This window comes from Rutidosis leptorrhynchoides, chromosome 6 (assembly GCF_046630445.1).
Source record: "Rutidosis leptorrhynchoides isolate AG116_Rl617_1_P2 chromosome 6, CSIRO_AGI_Rlap_v1, whole genome shotgun sequence".
NCBI classification, from domain to species: Eukaryota; Viridiplantae; Streptophyta; class Magnoliopsida; order Asterales; family Asteraceae; genus Rutidosis; species Rutidosis leptorrhynchoides.
In genome coordinates, this window is record NC_092338.1 from 110,132,461 (window position 1) to 110,152,039 (window position 19,579).

The 19,579-nt window shown below is 34.5% G+C and overlaps 3 protein-coding genes across 3 annotated transcripts; 2 read left to right on the plus strand and 1 right to left on the minus strand.

Annotated features, from left to right (window-relative positions):
• The first annotated feature begins 569 nt into the window (after positions 1-569).
• LOC139853263 (GTP-binding protein BRASSINAZOLE INSENSITIVE PALE GREEN 2, chloroplastic) lies at positions 570-4,587 on the plus strand. The gene is made up of 4 exons (XM_071842633.1): positions 570-776; positions 863-2,202; positions 3,351-3,518; positions 4,186-4,587. The coding sequence occupies exons 1-4, from the start codon at positions 665-667 to the stop codon at positions 4,501-4,503; spliced, it is 1,938 nt and encodes a 645-aa protein (XP_071698734.1). The 5' UTR covers positions 570-664; the 3' UTR covers positions 4,504-4,587.
• A 72-nt stretch (positions 4,588-4,659) lies between these two features.
• Positions 4,660-7,944, minus strand: LOC139853262 (triacylglycerol lipase SDP1). Its single transcript, XM_071842632.1, has 3 exons — positions 5,989-7,944; positions 5,740-5,883; positions 4,660-5,625 (listed from the first exon to the last, which is right to left on the minus strand). The coding sequence occupies exons 1-3, from the start codon at positions 7,417-7,419 to the stop codon at positions 4,729-4,731; spliced, it is 2,472 nt and encodes an 823-aa protein (XP_071698733.1). The 5' UTR covers positions 7,420-7,944; the 3' UTR covers positions 4,660-4,728.
• A 2,991-nt stretch (positions 7,945-10,935) lies between these two features.
• LOC139853966 (uncharacterized) lies at positions 10,936-11,727 on the plus strand. The gene is made up of 2 exons (XM_071843302.1): positions 10,936-11,316; positions 11,404-11,727. The coding sequence occupies exons 1-2, from the start codon at positions 10,936-10,938 to the stop codon at positions 11,725-11,727; spliced, it is 705 nt and encodes a 234-aa protein (XP_071699403.1).
• Positions 11,728-19,579: the final 7,852 nt, after the last annotated feature.

A 19,579-nucleotide genomic window follows, 5' to 3' on the forward strand; every position in this document is an offset into this window, starting at 1 on the left:
TTAATTTATATAAATATTAATCTTATAAGTATAGAACGATCGAAAAAGTGCGGGTCATTACAAAAGGAAATTAGTTGCTTTGTACTTTCCCTTTCGTTTTAAACTAAACGTTATCGTTTGTTTTTAACATGAATAACAACATATTGTTATAGGCTCTCTTTTCTTTTCTAGTTTTTTAAAAACTTTTTTTTGGAATATATTTATTTTTAATTTTCCTTACTTTTCATTTAATAAATCGTACCAATTTTTGATATGCGTATAATAATTATAAACTACTAAAAAATATTTAATGTATACATTCGAAATATGTATTGTTGCAAATGATTTTCCGTCACAATATTCGTGTGATTTCTACTACTAAAAGAATGTTTAGATTATCGAGCAAAATTATTTTTTTCAGCAATGCTCGTGTCATTTGTCATATGTGTGAGGATCCGTTGGGAGGTAATTTTCACGCACGTGACTCTTCCGGATAAGTCTTGGGCCGGTAATTAGCTACGAGTGTTAGCTGCTCCGTATTCTATTATTTTACATTTATTTATTCTAACTTATCCTCCCTTTTCCAATTTTTCGCTCTATGAAAAGTAACCACATCCAAAAACCCCTAAACAGGGTTCAGCAAAACCCCATCATCAATTCATCATTGCAGATGTAACCCAAAAAGATGACAACTTTCTTATCTACTTCACCTTTATTTCCTTCAAGAACTCAAACCCTAATCCTTAATTTGCAGAATCACCGTACTTTTCAGTCAATTCGTCTTCTCAGGTCTACAGGTAAACCCCATTTCTCCTTACCCTTTTCATTCTTCATTAAAATGCACACTTGTCATCTTTATTTATATCTTTTATTCCTTTTGCAGGTTTTAACCACAAAAACTTCAAGAATCAAGATTCACATGTTACTTTATCGGTAAATGGTAATCTATCAACCACACAAACAATAAATGATTCAAACCCCAATAGTAGAAGCTCAAGAAAAAGGTATAGAAAGCAGCCACTTTTGAGTGAGGGGAGAGATGATGATGACAATTTAGGGCTTGTTTGTCCTGGTTGTGGTGTTTTTATGCAAGATAATGATCCCACTTTACCTGGGTTTTATCAGAAAAAGAAATTGGATATAGATATAACAAATGAATTTGGAGATGAGTTTGTTTTAGATGAAATTGAAGGTGAAATGGAAGATGGTGATGTAGTGGAAGAAGGCGAATTCGAGAGTGAAAAGGATGATAATTTGGATAGTGAATTGGAGATTGATGATGATCTTGATTGGGACTCCGAATGGGAGTCGGATTTAGACAATGATGAGGATGATTTGAAAGAATTGGATGGTTTTAGTGCACCTGGTGTAGGGTATGGGAATATTACAGAAGAAGTACTCGAAAAATCGAAAAAGAAACGGGTGTCGAAATCCGAGCGAAAGAAGTTAGCTCGTGAAGCTGTAATCGAAAAAGACGAGGTTACCGTTTGTGCGAGATGTCATTCTTTAAGAAACTATGGTCAGGTTAAGAATCAAACTGCTGAGAACTTGATTCCCGATTTTGATTTCGACAAGTTAATTAGTACCCGGTTGATGAAACCAACTGGTAATGCTGATTCGACAGTTGTAATAATGGTGGTTGATTGTGTAGATTTTGATGGTTCGTTTCCAAAACGAGCTGCTAAATCTTTATTTGCAGCGTTAGAAGGTGGCCACGATGGTTTACAGCGCAGTAAAAAGCTGCCTAAACTGATTCTTGTAGCTACAAAAGTTGACCTTTTACCTTCACAGATTAGTCCCACCAGGTTAGACAGATGGGTCCGACATCGTGCTAGGGCTCAAGGTGCACCTAGGCTAAACGGGGTGTATTTGGTTAGTTCGCGTAAGGATTTAGGTGTCAGAAATTTGCTAACTTTTGTTAAGGATTTGGCTGGACCTCGAGGGCATGTATGGGTAATTGGGGCCCAAAATGCTGGTAAATCGACGTTGATTAACGCACTTGCTAAAAAAGGAGGAGTTAAAGTTAGTAAGCTTACTGAAGCTGCGGTTCCTGGTACTACTTTGGGTATTTTAAGGATTGGGGGCATATTATCTGCTAAAGCGAAAATGTATGATACACCCGGTTTATTGCATCCGTATTTGATGTCTATGAGATTGAATAGCGAGGAGCAAAAGATGATTGAAATACGCAAGGAGCTGCGCCCTCGAACGTATAGAATTAAGGTGAGTAGTTATTTATCTGTTTGCAATTTGTAGCTGTTTGCAGTCTGTTTGCTAATTAGACATTAATAGTACTAACTTAAGGTGAGAACATGGGTTGGGCAACGGTCAAACTTAGTCAACTCGGTTGGGTTGATATGTGAATGGGGTTCTTATATTTACACTAATGATTGAAATGATTAATATGTTAAATTTGATCTTGCCAACAATTTTGTTAGAATCATGATATATGTAAGAATACTGTCTTAGGAAGTTTTGTGCATTCTAGTACAGTTTGGGTGACTTTCGACCGCTTTTCAGCTTGACTAAGTTGTTTAGTTTTTCACATTTTACCAACCCGTTTGCCATTTTACACATTAATGTTCGAAACTGCTTTTCGTAGTCTTGCTTTCGATTATTAGCTTTTGACTTCTACGTGTTAAAATATTTTTTTAGCCATGGAAATCAAGCATTTGACCTGAAATAATTGTAATGTAAAAAGCTAATTGAATGAATTACTTATTACTTTTTCTGTTATAATATATCTTGGTTGAAAACAGTGCTACCAGCCCTACCACTGTTTTTTTTTTTTTTTTTTTTTTTTTGAAAAAACATAATAACATTAGAACAGATCCAAGAATGGCGTGTAGCTCAGTTTGTAATGGGTGAGGGCATTTTGCCATAAATAAGCAGAGCATAGGGGTTCGATCCCTGCCACCTCCATAAGCCAAGTGTGTCATGTATGCCCCCCCCACATTATATAATTGGCAGCTGATTGTGGGCCAATCGGGTTGCCGGGTATCAACGTTTTTGCCACAATATAGAACAGATCCGAAGATCAACAAGTACAACCGATATAGAGAAACCAAAACAAGCCGTAACTAGGGATGGCATTGGGTCGGGTTTGGGCCGGGTCTAAGTAATCCCATACCCAAATGAGCCGCTACCATTGTCTTTAACATCTAAATTGATATGAAATATAATAAATGCCTTACACTATATGCAACGTTCTATGGATGGGGATGTACGGTGTTATAAACAGGAAAATAATAACATTGAAGTAGAAGTACTGGTTTGGATATTTAGATGTCAAGAGCGATTCGTGTGAATAAATGGACGACTGAACCAAATATTGTATCTGATGCAAGATGTTTGTATTTTGATATTTGCAGCAAGGTCAGGCGATACATGTGGGCGGTCTGATGAGACTGGACCTAACTCAAGCGTCTGTGCAGACGATCTATGTTACCGTTTGGGCTTCACCAAATGTTTCTCTACATTTTGGAAAGATTGAAAATGCAGACGAGATTTGGAACAAGCATGCCGGTGTTAGATTACAGGTATCCTAATTTGATGCATGTCATGCATGCAAGTGTTCCCCTCACTGTTGTAAAAAACCCGATTAATCCTCGATTACTCTTTTTTAGAATGTACCGATCTGATTTTAAAGTCCGATTTAATTAATCAGTCAACGTCGGTTAATGGGTTAAAATTGGATTTATTGGCCAAAGTCGATCAATGTCAAAATTGGGCAACATTATATTATTATATTATGAATTTAATCTAGAATGTTAAAGTTTGTGAATAAATGATTGATTATGTTTATATATTTTGACAAATACGTTAAAGTTTATGTTTTTATAATTTTTTCCCGTAGTTACACATATAATTTTGAAACTTGTTATTTAAATTTATAAAAAGTTCAATCCGATTAACATATAATTTTGAAACTTGTTATTAAAATTTATGAAAAGTTCAATCCGATTAATCCATGAGTTGCCGATTACTCCCTCCTGAGTTGCCGATTACTCCCTCCAAAGTCCTGAACGAGTTCTAGGGTCCCCAATTAGGGAGTTTCGCAACCTTGGTTCCCCTAATCTGTTCTATATTCGGCACCAAGAAATCATTATTTTAGATTATCTGTACAGAAAAATGCTATTTTTGCATCCTAACACTGAATAACAAGTCTTTTTGTTTAAATGATTAAATTTGTTTGTTATGTTTCAGCCACCAGTCGGTGTAGATCGAGTATCAGAATTGGGCAAGTGGGAGTCAAGGGAATTCAAAGTGTCTGGAACGAGCTGGGACGTGAACAGCATCGACCTATCAGCTGCAGGCCTAGGGTGGTTTTCGTTGGGTTTGAAAGGAGAAGCAACTGTAACGTTATGGACTTTTGACGGCATCGAGATAACATCCCGAGAACCTTTGGTGCTTGATCGTGCACGATTTCTCGAAAGACCTGGCTTCTTACTTCCAAAGGCTATATCCGAAGCCCTTGCAAAAGAAAAGAAAACCCAGTCACATAACGTAGACGTGCTACTATAATTTTTACTTATTCATATAACTAAATTGAGTCTTCCATCTTTCAATGTTACACAGAAACAAAAATGTTGTATTTACAGTTTTGTATCTCTCGTTTGTTATCGTAGATTGTATCCGTTTTTTAATGCATATTTAAGGGGATTAGTTAAGAAAGCAAGGTCTTGAAACCTGAAAACATAAAGCAATTATAAGCTTACAACAGTTAATAACCTTCAAATACATAAGTGACTACTGACTACCATGTTCATCATCTATAGGACCGCTTCGATCCATGGATTCATGGTCATCAAGACCGACATCAGCATCACCGTATTCAGATGCTGAGCTACCATCTGTCTCTTTTTCTGGGCGATCGAGTTGGAGACATTCAGCAGCTGAGTCTGAAGGCGAGTTGTTATTTTCTGAATCATGGCTTCTATTTGATGGGGTCAAGTCTTCTTTCTTAACAACATTAAATACAATGCCATTTTGGATCATTTCAGGCTGCAAAAGATCACCTTCAGAAACTGTAATACTTGTATGAAGTCTATTGTTCATATCCCTAATTTCTGACTCTAAATCTAAACTTCTCTCTGGTGGGATTATTGTCACCCTCGAGTTCTGACGATGTGGCGTTGTTATGTTTGTTTTGGAGTCAAAGTCCAAGTTTTGAACAAAGTCAACAAATTGATCAGCTGAGGCTGTCCTCATCAAAGGCCCACCAGATCTAGTCCAGGTATTTAAGTCTGCAGTCTCGGATTCACTGTCACTTCCATCGTGTATGTTGTGGTTGAGCCGCCAGTTCCGTCCACCGAGCCCCTGGTGGATAGATGACGCCACGTCAGCAAGATCTTCCAATGATCCGGTTGAGCTCTCACGTGCCATGCAGTTCCATGAAGGGATTCGTTTAGACGCATTGAACCGGACCGTGTTGGCCAACCCATGTGTAGCTGTAGCCGAAGCAGCTCGCTCTGCACTCCTTTTGAGCCTGCGCATGTGGTTCAGAATCGCAACACACTCGTCAAGAACAAGCTCGATCCCACAATTGGCTTTAATAGCTGAAAGCTTCTGCCATGTACATTTCCTGCCTTGGTTTGCAGCCTTTTGAAGCTCCAAGTGAGATGGATTCTGTATGATTTTTGAGTACTGGATAACACAAATACATAAAACATATTAATCAGTCCATTATAAACAGTAAAAAACTTTATATCAAAAAGTTAACAATTAAAATCATTCAATTATGAATAATCTAAAACAAACCTGAGCTAAGGTAGCAGGCATAACAATAGTGACATCACCCTCCCAATCTTGAGCAAATAGCTTTGCAAGTCCTCCTAATGGGAAGCCAAGTTCCAACACCTGGTTGCATCGGTATTTCACCTCCATCTCTACTAGATGGGCAAGCTGCATCGTTAAAATGTCAAAAAAGTAGAAATTTATTAAAAGTAAAGTAAATCGTATGCTGTATTTCAATCTAATGAAAGAATGGCTTGAATTAATCAAACATACCTTTGCAGCAAAGTTGCCTCCATAAGCTCTTACAACTTCTTTCAGCCTGAGTAAAGGAGAAATATGAGGGTTTGCTTGACTCACAATAAAATGATTTACATTAAAGAGCTCTTTCAATTGAATCATGGGTAAATCTATCTCCAAGCTACCATCCCTCCAGCGACGTGTCGAACTGCCATTGGCCTCTTCTGGGCCCCAATGAAATGGAGGGTGATAGGGAACGATTTCTCCACTTCTATCCTTCGCCATGAGCTCCTGAGCTTCAAACAGTCCCGGGAACGCACAAGAAGCAGTAACCGCACTCCATATAACTACATGAGGTGAAGTCAAGTAGTTAAGACATCTTGGAGGTTCATGTTTTCTAGGGGAACATACGGTTATCCCAAGAACACGGCCCGTCATATCATAAGCTTCTTGAAATGTAAGATTATTAGTCAAGTTCCTTAAAATCACCTGCAAACGTCTAATATCATGAACCGCACCCAGTGTTGTAACCCTTTTAAAAATATTGAAAATTCCACCCATTTGATCAAAAAACTGCAAAGAATGCAATGAATCTTCGAAAAAACTCTGAAGCTCTGGCCACGATTTGGTGGCAACAACAGCACACATAACGGATCCAACACTAGACCCAGCAATAATTCGAGGTAAAAGCTTATGTTCAACTAATGTTTTCACTACACCAATATGAAAAGCACCAAGAGACGCACCGCCACTTAAAAGCAAAGCCGTCCTTCCAAATGCATGACGTGTCTCGTGCATAAATGCAAGCTTTTCTTCCAAAAGAATCTCCTCACAATCAGAATCACAAACCATTCTCAATTGTGTTGAAACCTCATCAATGTATTCTTTTATAAGCTTAGGCACCTGATGTCTACCCTTATGAAGCTCCGGGTTACACATATTACCAAGGTTTCTAACGAGATCAGCTCTCATATAAAATATAATATCTCTTAAACAGCCCTGTTCACGACGGTGTTTGAGCTCCTCAAGCTTGTTCCTAACAAGCTCCTCATCATAAAGGTTGCACTCATTCAATCTAGGCGTCATTTTATCCAACATCTTAGCAGCATGAGCCCATTCCTCATACGTTACCGCAGCCCTCATCATATTCCTCCAAAATTTCCTCTTGTATGCCATTTCAGCTCTCTCTTTCACATTCGTACATCGTTTAAGTAAAAACGCCATTAATGTCACCAACACTAATATACCTTGCGGATTACGTGGATGCAACCACGAGATCACAGGCGTAACAGTACCTGATACATACCCCTTAATACTATAAAAGTAATAAACCAACAAATGAGCTATCTGATGCCTAAAATGAGCCATTGACTTCAAAAACAGAACTTTAAAAGCAATAGTCCGGCCTAGCATCGTCGACGGTCCGATCGAAAACGCGTCGACTTTAGCTTCACTACTCACATCCATTTTGTAAGTACAATCACTTAACCTAATTCGTCTTCCTGCTCCAATAACAGCTCAATTGACACAAATTCTAAACTAATTTTTGTTACAATTGCTAGAACTCATATCAATTGCACAACAAATGATCAAAATTGGATTATACAATAACAAACTGTATATAATTGTACAGATATGGATATAAGAAGTGTGAATATAGATTTATGAAGATATATGAGTACCGTGGCGGTTACGCTGAGGTGCAACGTGTCTTTTGTAGAATCAATTTTGTATTCAAACTATTATATATACAAATAATACATATACAAATTAATATATAGGTGGAAAATAATTGCAGATAATAGAGACAGGGAATTGAATTGCAGATAAGAAGCGCGTGTATATGTATGACTGTATCAGTATGAGTATAGATTAGATAATGAAGGATGAATGAAGATTTGAATTTGTGGTGGTGGAAATTGAAATTAGGGTTTTAAACGGGACTGGATTTGAGTAGTGAGTGGATTTGAGGAAAAAGGGTGGGGGGAATTATTGGCGCAACTTGTGTGTTTCAGCTGCTTCACTCTTATCCGTTTTAAGATAAAGATTCTCGGGTAACTCGAATCATCAACGTCATCGTTTATTTGTAAAAGGAGTGATAATTTCACTTATTAAATTGATAAATTCACTTATTTCTACTTGTTATAATTATGAGTGAATTTATCAATTATTATCAATTATATATTAGTAAAAATATTAAAGTGTAATCCAACTATTTTAGTAATCACGTGAGGGAAATGAAATCAAATCTAAACAACAATTCATTAACAAAAAAGGTAAAAATAAAAACAAAAAGTTAAAGAGTTTGGTCATGCAAAGCAATCATACACATGGATTTTTAGTAGGACAAAAAAGACACCTAATCCAATTTTAACCTATTCAAGATTTGGCATTATCAAAACGATTGATAGACAAATAGGGAAGGAGTATATTTATGAAACTTTGCATAATTAATTTGATTTGATACATCTTAAAATAAATACTTAACAATTAAATTGAGACAGAAAAAAGTATATTTATAAAAATAAAATTTATATATTCAATGCGTTAAGATTTTATGAGCTTTTATTTGGATTGAAACGGTTTTTTCAGTTATATTACATTTTTTATTTAAATCTTGACTTTAATTTGTGATTTATTTTCTATTTGTTACTAATTTTGCATTTATGTAATTGACTTCTAACTCAATTACATAGCTAAATTATTTAAAATGGTATAATTGTAAATTTTTATATGTTGATTGCGTATCTTTACTTTTTAGTGTAAGAGTGTGTTTGGCCGACAAACTTATGAGAATTTAAGGGACTTTAGAGAAGTTTGAACTTATGATTTTAATAAGTTACAAATCATAAGTTTTGTTTGACATCAACAAAAAGTAGAACTTATAATAAAAGAAGTCCCAGGAAAATAAACTCTTGAAATTAGCTTCATAAATAATGTAAAGCTTATAAGATATAAATGTACTAATATACCCTTTATTGTATTAGTTTTTACATTTTATATATGTGTTATTTTAAGTCATTTCACAAGTATAAACTCCAACTCTAGCTGCTTATCGAACAATTATAAAAATAATACGCTTCAGCTCTAGTTACTTTCGTCCAAACACACCCTAACTCAAAAATACACACAAGTAGTTATTTCCTTTCTTTTCATTTACTATCCATCATACTCAAAAATACACATAAACTAGTTTCCGTTACAGTCATTTCCAACTTTATTTTCTATTCTTCTTTCCACCCTTTTCTTTTTCGCTAAAAAAATTTCGAGAACACAACGTTATCATAGAGCAGTGGAAATGAAATGAAATAAATTAATATAATAAAGCTTCAATTATTTAGTGATAATTTTACAAACACGTTTAAGATTATAGAAATCGAATATAGTGAAAAAAAATTATAGATATTAAAACATTATTAAATTTAACTATCTATATTGAACTCTAATCTAACTATTTTAGTAATCACATGACGCAAATGAAATCAAATCCAAACAAGAATTCAATAACAAAACGGTGAAAATAAAAACAAAAAACTAAAGAGTTTGGTCATATAAGATGCCAAGCAATCATAAAAAGATTGATTGATAGACAAATAGGGAATTTAATTTTGTGAATACGTTAAAAACCAAGTTACTATTATTATTATCTCTTTTTTCAGTCCCAAATCTATAGTCCACTATTCTATTTTGAAATGTTTAAAATTAATTGTCTACTATTATAAAAAGATAAGAATAATGTGATAAAGGTCATTTGTGCTCCTATTTTATTTATTTAGTACAAAAAGATAGGTAAAAAGTAAGTGATAAAACTGAAAATTTAATAAAAAAATACATGTGACAAGTACTTTTTTTTATACTGTGTGTTTTTTACAACAGCAAATCACAATCCTGCGTAGCAAAGTATGAAGAATGTGAAATGTAAACAATATTTCAGATATTATTAAATAGAAAAGAAGTTGTTTTTTCACCGTGTGGATAAGGAACTCTCTACTCACGTGAAGAAAAAGTGATCATATTTTTTTAAATTCCCAAATTCAGTAAATCACGTTACATACAACTCAATTTACTTATCTAAGAATTTATTAAGTTACTTAAGTTACGAGAATGTCTTTAAATATGTTTTAAAGTACATTTAGTGTACTTCCAGACAGGAGCGAAATTACATGGGGCAGGGAGCGTCCGCCCCCAGTGAATTTATTTTTTCAGTGTATTTATTTTGGGTTTTTCGACTTTGCCTTCGGTGGAATATTTTTTTTTGGCCCAAAACCTACATATAATGCATGTTATAATTTATTTCTTCGAACATTTTCCCGTAAAAATAATAACATTCATCACAAAGTATCTTTTTTAAATGTTTATATTCTCATGTGATCTTACTGTTGAAAAAAAAAATTCAAAAAAAAAAAAACTACTTCCCTCAAAAAAGTGATTCTCTGTTGATGATAACTATATATATATATATATATATATATATATATATATATATATATATATATATATATATATATATATATATATATATATATATATATATATATATATATATATGTTGAGAATGATAAAAATACAAAGTGCATATTTAGTTTCCTTAACTAAGTCTAATTAGTACTCCGTATTGTTTTAGAATTAGGATTCTTTATATGGTGAATATATATATATATACCAAATTGTATTCTTCAGCTCATTAAGTCGAATAAAAAACCCCTTGATAGATTTCAATATGATATTAGAGCAATGATCCTTACACAAACCAAGCCTAAAATATTCAATTGATTATCGTCAATTGAAATCAAACCTCACCATCTGATAACGATCATTCGTTCGATTGAAAATAAAACCCCAAAATCCTTACATTCAAAATTGATCTGTTCTTCTGTTCAAGAAATCATAACTTCAAAATCATCAAACCACGAATTAACAATGTGTTGATTCGAAATCCTTGATACGATTTAATTAAACTGATCAAATTTGTTCACAGTTCCAATGGCTGGAGACGAAGCAGAAACTAGCACAAAGAATACCATCGACATCTCTTCACCCTACTATCTGACATCCGCAGACCAGCCCGATCAAAATTTCACCGGAGAAAATCTTCTTCATGACAGGAACTATTCGGACTGGAGGAATGAACTAATGAACGCGCTGTTTGCAAAGAACAAGAAAGGGTTCATAGATGGAACGATACCGAAGCCTGATAGTAAATCAAAGGACCCAATGAACTGGGAGAGGTGTAACGCCATGGTTCGCGGTTGGTTAATAAATTCAATGGTTAAAGAAATCAAGAATAGTGTTAAGTATGCGGTAACAGCTAGAGAGATTTGGACCGATCTTGATGAAAGATTCAACAAAAAGAACGCATCAAGGGTGTATGATTTGCGCAGAACTTTAACCTCCATTCATCAAGGTAATCTTACTGTATCGACATATTACACTAAACTTAGATGTATATAGGATGAAATTCAGTCTGTGAGCCCTTTGCCTTCATGTAGCTGCAACAATTGTACCTGTAATGTTAGCAAGTCAATTGCTTCAACGAGGGACAAAGATAGACTTTATGATTTCTTAATGGGACTGAATGAGGAATACAATACTGTTAGAACCCAAATATTGAGTAGTAACCCTATCCCTACAGTAGGAGCTGCGTTTCATCTTGTGAATCAAGATGAACAACAACGAATCATTGGGAATTCATGCAGCAACAGTTCTGAGGTGTCTGCTTTCCAGACAATGGGCCAAAGTGCAAAATCAACTAGTAAACAGAACAATCAAAAGTAGTTTAAAAGGGAAGAACAAGATAAATCTGAAGAGTGTTCTTACTGTCAGAAAATTGGTCACACTGTTGATGGTTGTTTCGAACTTATCGGATATCCTGACTGGTGGTCCAAGAAAGTCGCAGGTTCAAAGAATCAAACAAATCATTTTAAAGATCAACCCAAAGTTGTAGTAGTACATGATGATAAACTGTAATAACCCGCCTTTTCCGTTAAATTTATTTTAACGTCGTCTTTTTTTAATAATATCTTTCGTTATCTAAATTAGTATCTTCCGTTGACTAGGGTTTTAATATTTTCCGTTATTTAATTATAACATCTCTCGTCACTCTAGCGTATTTAAAATAATTGTTTGGTTAATTCACGCACCCGCTTTTAAACTTGAGGGACTAGTGTTGCCAAAGGACCAAAGATATGACTAGGTCAAATAGTCAAAGTGTCGTCCCCACCATTCATTTCATCACCCACCACCATCTTCATACTTCCATTTTTTCTCTCAAACTCACAAAACAAAGATTCATCATCTAAATTCGATCTAGCAAGTTAACATGAAGACAAACTACATATTTGTGATCCTTGCATCATCCTCTTCAATTTGGTACCAATTTTATAGCTTGGGGTAAGCTTTTCAAAATCTCTAATTTTAAGAATTAGACCTTTAAACTTAAAAGTGTGTTAGTTAGTGTCTATGGCTCGAGTCTAACATGAATATGTCATTTATTTGCTCGATCTTGTTATTTTGCATAAACTAGCATGAACTTGAAAAAGGGTTTGTTTAATCTTGAGTTTTGGGTGATTTAATGTTGTTAAATGTTATAGCTCATGTATTAAAAGTGTTACTAGCTTCATTAGCTTCGTTTTGGTATGTAGGTTGACTTGAAAAAACTTCATTAACATAAATGTTAAATTCATGATTCTTGGTTAGGATTTGATAGCTTTTAATATGAACTTTCGATGTATTGAATGCTATGAAACATTGTTAGTAAGTGTTTAGTTGCAATGTATGTTTAATTACCTTCGAAACGGCATATCGTATGTGTAAATTGAATTCCCGAATCATGAAATGCATTTATGAGCTTGAAACGTTAAGTAATTATCATTCGACGAGGATTTATTTGTTGTAAATGTTAGTTTTGTTTGATGATATGTTCTTAGTTGTATTCCTTGTTAAATTACCTTTCCAACGATGTATGATATGCGTTTTGAGTGTTTACGGTTCATTAGTTGTGTTAAAGTGAAGTTTGGTTCGAGGCTTAAACACTTGAAACAGCCTAGGAATCAACCCAGGTGCTTTGTCGCGGCGCGGCCAACCTGAAGTGTCCCGTTCATATTGATTATAAACGTTCCATATTAATTGATTTCGTTGTGAGGTTTTGACCTCTTTATGAGACGTTTTTCAAAGACTGCATTCGATTTTAAAACAAACCATAACCTTTAAAATATTACGACGATTATCAAATAATGATAATCTAAAATATAGCGTTTTTCACACGACCATTACATAATAGTTTACAATAATATTACACATCAACATAAGTCTTCAAATGCAGTTTTTAAACAATATTATACAAGCATGGACTCCAAATCTTGTCCTTAATTTAGTATGCAACAGCGGAAGCTCTTAATAATCACCTGAGAATAAACATGCTTAAAACGTCAATAAAATTGTTGGTGAGTTATAGGTTTAACCTACATATTATCAAATCATAATAATAGACCACAAGATTTCATTTTTATAACACATCTCATATCAGGCATTTCGCAAACTGCATAGAGATAAAAATCATTCATATGTTGAACACCTGGTAACCGACCTTAACAAGATGCATATAGAATATCCCCATCATTCCGGGACTCTCATCGGATATGATAAATCGAAGTACTAAAGCATACGTAACTCGGATGAGGCTTGGTGGGCAAAATAGATCTATCTTTAGGATTCGCGTCAATTAGGGGCCATTTCCTTAATTCTTAGGCTACCAAGCTAAAAAGGGGCATATTCGGTTCGATAATCCAACATAGAAAGTATTTTCGATTACTTGTGTCTATTTTGTAAAACATTTATAAAATCGCATGTATTCTCATCCCAAAAAAAATTAAATAGATTTAAAAAGTGGGACTATAACTCACTTTCACAGATTTTTACTTCGTCGGGAAGTAAGACTTGGCCACTGGTCGATTCACGAACCTATAACAAATATGTACATATATATCAAAGTATGTTCAAAATATATTTACAACATTTTTAATACATTTTAATGTTTTAAGTTTATTAAGTCAGCTGTCCTCGTTAGTAACCTACAACTAGTTGTTCATAGTTAGATGTACAGAAATAAATCGATATATATTATCTTGAATCAATCCACGACCCAGTGTATACACGTCTCAGGCTAGATCATAACTCAAAGTATATATATATATTTGGAATCAACCTCAACCCTGTATAGCTAACTCCAACATTACTGCATATAGAGTGTCTATGGTTGTTCCAAATAATATATATACATGGGTCGATATGATATGTCAAAACATTTGCATACGTGTCTATGGTATCCCAAGATTACATAATATATTAGAATACATATAATACAATATGAGTTAGCTAGGATATGATTGGTATAGAATTGTTACAATATTTCCCGTAGCTACAACAATCAAAAAAATATCCAATCTTGTTTTACCCATAACTTCTTCGTTTTAAATCCGTTTTGAGTGAATCAAATTGCTATGGTTTCATATTGAACTCTATTTTATGAATCTGAATATAAAAATTATAGGTTTATAGTCGTAAATATAAGTTACAAGTCGTTTTTGTAAGAGGTAGTCATTTCAGTCGAAAGAACGACGTCTTGATGACCATTTTGAAAAACATACTTCCACTTTGAGTTTAACCATGATTTTTGGATATAGTTTCATGTTCATAAGAAAAATCATTTTCTCAGAAGAACAACTTTTAAATCAAAGTTTATCATAGTTTTTAATTATCAAACCCAAAACAGCCCGCGGTATTACTACGACGGCGTATGTCCGGTTTTACGGTGTTTTTCGTATTTCCAGGTTTTAAATCATTAAGTTAGCATATCATATAGATATAGAACATGTGTTTAGTTGATTTTAAAAGTCAAGTTAGAAGAATTAACTTTTGTTTGCGAACAAGTTTAGAATTAACTAAACTATGTTCTAGTGATTACATGTTCAAATCTTCGAATAAGATAGTTTTATATGTACGAATTGAATGATGTTATGAACATCATTACTACCTCAAGTTTAGTAGGTAAACCTACTGAAAGTGACAAGAAATGTTCTAGCTTCAAAGGATCTTGGATGGCTTGAAAGTTCTTGAAGTAGAATCATGACACGAAAACAAGTTCAAGTAAGATTATCACTCGAATTAAGATAGTTATAGTTATAGGAATTGAATCAAAGTTTGTATATGAGTATTACCTTGATTTAGAATGATATCTTACTGTAAACAACAAGGATTTCTTGAGGTTGAATGATCACTTTACAAGATTGGAAGTGAGCTAGTAAACTTGGAAGTATTCTTGATTTTATGAAACTAGAACTTGTAGAATTTGTGAAGAACACTTAGAACTTGAAGATAGAACTTGAGTGAGATCAATTAGATGAAGAAAATTGAAGAATGAAAGTGTTTGTAGGTGTTTTTGGTAGTTGGTATATGGATTAGATATAAAGGATGTGTAATTTTGTTTACATGTAAATAAGTCATGAATGATTACTAATATTTTTGTAATTTTATGAGATATTTCATGCTAGTTGCCAAATGATGGTTCCCACATATGTTAGGTGACTCACATGGGCTGCTAAGAGCTAATTATTGGAGTGTATATACCAATAGTACATACATCTAAAAGCTGTGTATTGTACGAGTACGAATACGGGTGCATACGAGTATAATTGTTGATGAAACTGAACGAGGATGTAATTGTAAGCATTTTTGATAAGTGTCTTGAAGTCTTTCAAAAGTGTATGAATACATATTAAAACACTACATGTATATACATTTTAACTGAGTAGTTAAGTCATCGTTAGTCGTTACATGTAAATGTTGTTTTGAAACCTTTAGGTTAACGATCTTGTTAAATATTGTTAACCCATTATTTATTGTATCTAAAGAGATGTTAAATTATTACATTATCATGATATTATGATATATTAATATATCTTAGTATGATATATATACAGTTAAATGTTGTTACAATGATAATCGTTACATATTTGTCTCGTTTCGAAATCATTAAGTTAGTAGTCTTGTTTTTACATATGTAGTTCATTGTTAATACACTTAATGATATATTTACTTATCATTTATCATGATTAAACATAGTGTATCAATATCTTAATATGTTTCATATGTATTTAGTAAGACGTTGTTATAACGATAATCGTTATATATATCGTTTCGAGTTTCTTAATTAAAAAAAACTCAATTTTATGTATATAACTCATTGTTAAAATACCTAATGAGATACTTACTTATCATAATATCATGTTAACTATATATATAATCATATATATGTCATCATATAGTTTTTACAAGTTTTAGCGTTCGTGAATCACCGGTCAACTTGGGTGGTCAATTGTCTATATGAAACCTATTTTAATTAATCAAGTCTTAACAAGTTTGATTGCTTAACATGTTGGAAACACTTAATCATGTAAATAACAATTTCATTTAATATTTATAAACATGGAAAAGTTCGGGTCACTACAGTACCTACCTGTTAAATAAATTTAGTCCCGAAATTTTAAGCAGTTGGAGGTGTTGACGTATCTTCTGGAAATAAGTACGGGTATTTCTTCTTCATCTGATCTTCTCGTTCCCAGGTGAACTCGAATCCTCTACAAGAATTCCATCGAACTTTAACAATTGGTATCTTGTTTTGCTTAAGTCTTTTAACATCACGATCCATTATTTTGACGGGTTCTTCGATGAATTGAAGTTTTTCGTTGATTTAGATTTTGTCTAACGGAATAGTGAGATCTTCTTTAGCAAAACATTTCTTCAAATTTGAGACGTGGAAAGTGTTATGTACAGCCGCGAGTTGTTGTGGTAATTCAAGTCGGTAAGCAACTGGTCCGACACGATCAATAATCTTGAATGGTCCAATATAACTTGGATTTAATTTCCCTCATTTATCAAATCGAACAACGCCTTTCCAAGGTGCAACTTTAAGCATGACCATCTCTCCAATTTCAAATTCTATATCTTTTCTTTTAATGTCAGCGTAGCTCTTTTGTCGACTTTGGGCGGTCTTCAACCGTTGTTGAATTTGGATGATCTTCTCAGTAGTTTCTTGTATTATATCCGGACCCGTAATCTGTCTATCCCCCACTTCACTCCAACAAATCGGAGACCTGCACTTTCTACCATAAAGTGCTTCAAACGTCGCCATCTCAATGCTTGAACGATAGCTGTTGTTGTAGGAAAATTCTGCTAACGGAAGGTGTCGATCCCAACTGTTTTCGAAATCAATAAGACATGCTCGTAGCATGTATTCAAGCGTTTGTATCGTCCTTTTGCTCTGCCTATCAGTTTGTGGATGATAGGCGGTACTCATGTCTAGACGAGTTCCTAATGCTTGCTGTAATGTCTGCCAGAATCTTGAAATAAATCTGCCATCCCTATCAGAGATAATAGAGATTGGTATTCCATGTCTGGAGACGACTTCCTTCAAATACAGTCGTGCTAGCTTCTCCATCTTGTCATCTTCTCTTATTGGCAGGAAGTGTGCTGATTTGGTGAGACGATCAACTATTACCCAAATGGTATCAAAACCACTTGCAGTCCTTGGCAATTTAGTGATGAAATCCATGGTAATGTTTTCCCATTTCCATTCCGGGATTTCGGGTTGTTGAAGTAGACCTGATGGTTTTTGATGCTCTCTTTGACCTTAGAACACGTCAAACATTCCCCTACGTATTTAGCAACATCGGCTTTCATACCCGACCACCAAAAGTGTTTCTTGAGATCTTTGTACATCTTCCCCGCTCCAGGATGTATTGAGTATCTGGTTTTATGAGCTTATCTAAGTACCATTTCTCTCATATCTCCAAATTTTGGTACCCAAATCCTTCCAGCCCTATACCGGGTTCCATCTTCCCAAATATTAAGATGCTTCTCCGATCCTTTGGGCATTTCATCCTTTAAATTTCCCTCTTTTAAAACTCCTTGTTGCGCCTCCTTTATTTGAGTAGTAAGGTTAGTGTGAATCATTATATTCATAGCTTTTACTCGAATAGGTTCTCTGTCCTTTCTGCTCAAGGCATCGGCTACCACATTTGCCTTTCCTGGGTGGTAACGAATCTCAAAGTCGTAATCATTCAGAAATTCAATCCACCTGCGCTGCCTCATGTTCAGTTGTTTCTGATTAAATATGTGTTGAAGACTTTTGTGGTCGGTATATATAATACTTTTGACCCCATATAAGTAGTGCCTCCAAGTCTTTAATGCAAAAACAACTGCGCCTAATTCCAAATCATGCGTCGTATAATTCTGCTCGTGAATCTTCAATTGTCTAGATGCATAAGCAATTACCTTCGTTCGTTGCATTAATACACAACCGAGACCTTGCTTTGAGGCGTCACAATATATCACAAAATAATCATTCCCTTCAAGTAATGACAATATAGGTGCCGTAGTTAACTTTTTCTTCAACAATTGAAACGCTTTTTCTTGTTCATCCTTCCATTCAAATTTCTTCCCTTTATGCGTTAATGCAGTCAAGGGTTTTGCTATTTTGGAAAAATCTTGGATGAACCTTCTGTAGTAACCATCTAGTCCTAAAAATTGGCGTATATGTTTCGGAGTTTTCGGGATTTCCCACTTTTCAACGGTTTCAATCTTTGCTGGATCCACCTGAATACCTTCTTTATTCACTATATGACCGAGGAATTGAACTTCTTCTAACCAAAATGCACACTTTGAAAACTTAGCGTACAGTTTTTCTTTCCTCAACAACTCTAGCACTTTTCTCAAATGTTCTTCGTGCTCTTGATCATTCTTTGAGTAAATAAGTATGTCATCGATAAAAACAATGACAAACTTGTCAAGGTATGGTCTACACACTCGATTCACGAGGTCCATGAACATAGCTGGTGCGTTAGTCAACTCAAATGGCATAACCATAAACTCGTAATGACCGTAACGCGTCCTGAAAGCAGTCTTCGGAATATCATCCTCCTTCACCCGCATTTGATGATACCCAGAACGTAAATCAATCTTCGAATAAACTGGGGCGAGCCTTGTAGTTGATCAAATAAATCATCGATCCTCGGTAGTGGGTAGCGATTCTTGATGGTAAGTTTGTTCAACTTTTGGTAGTCGATACATAATCTGAATGTACCATCCTTCTTTTTGATAAACAAAACAGGAGCTTCCCATGGTGATGTACTTGGTCGTATAAAACCACGCTCTAAAAGTTCTTGTAGTTGGCTTTGGAGTTCTTTCGTTTCACTGGGTGCGAGTCTGTATGGAGCACGACCTATTGGTGCAGCTCCTGGTACAAGGTCTATTTGAAATTCACAGATCGATGTGGAGGTAGTCCCGGTAATTCTTTCGAAAATACATCGGGAAATTATTTTGCGACGGGAACATCATTGATGTTAATTTCTTCGTGTTTGACTTCTTCGATGTGTGCTAGAACGGCATAGCAACATTTTCTTATTAGTTTTTGCGCCTTCAAATTACTAATAAGATTTAGCTTCGCGTTGCTCTTTTCTCCGTACACCATTATAGGTTTTCCTTTTTCTCGTACAATGCGAATTGTATTTTTGTAACATACGATTTCCGCTCTCTCCTTTTTCAACCAATCCATGCCGATTATCACATCAAA

Excerpts from the sequence above, each read along its gene's own strand:
- LOC139853966 (XM_071843302.1), top strand. The coding sequence starts at position 10,936 with ATGGCTGGAGACGAAGCAGAAACTAGCACAAAGAATACCATCGACATC. Across the intron at positions 11,317-11,403 it reads ACAAAAAGAACGCATCAAGG|GATGAAATTCAGTCTGTGAG; the intron begins GTGTATGATTTG and ends AGATGTATATAG.
- LOC139853263 (XM_071842633.1), top strand. The coding sequence starts at position 665 with ATGACAACTTTCTTATCTACTTCACCTTTATTTCCTTCAAGAACTCAA. Across the intron at positions 777-862 it reads TCGTCTTCTCAGGTCTACAG|GTTTTAACCACAAAAACTTC; the intron begins GTAAACCCCATT and ends TTCCTTTTGCAG. Across the intron at positions 3,519-4,185 it reads ATGCCGGTGTTAGATTACAG|CCACCAGTCGGTGTAGATCG; the intron begins GTATCCTAATTT and ends GTTATGTTTCAG.
- LOC139853262 (XM_071842632.1), bottom strand. The coding sequence starts at position 7,419 with ATGGATGTGAGTAGTGAAGCTAAAGTCGACGCGTTTTCGATCGGACCG. Across the intron at positions 5,884-5,988 it reads GAGGCAACTTTGCTGCAAAG|CTTGCCCATCTAGTAGAGAT; the intron begins GTATGTTTGATT and ends TTAACGATGCAG. Across the intron at positions 5,626-5,739 it reads TGCCTGCTACCTTAGCTCAG|TACTCAAAAATCATACAGAA; the intron begins GTTTGTTTTAGA and ends TGTGTTATCCAG.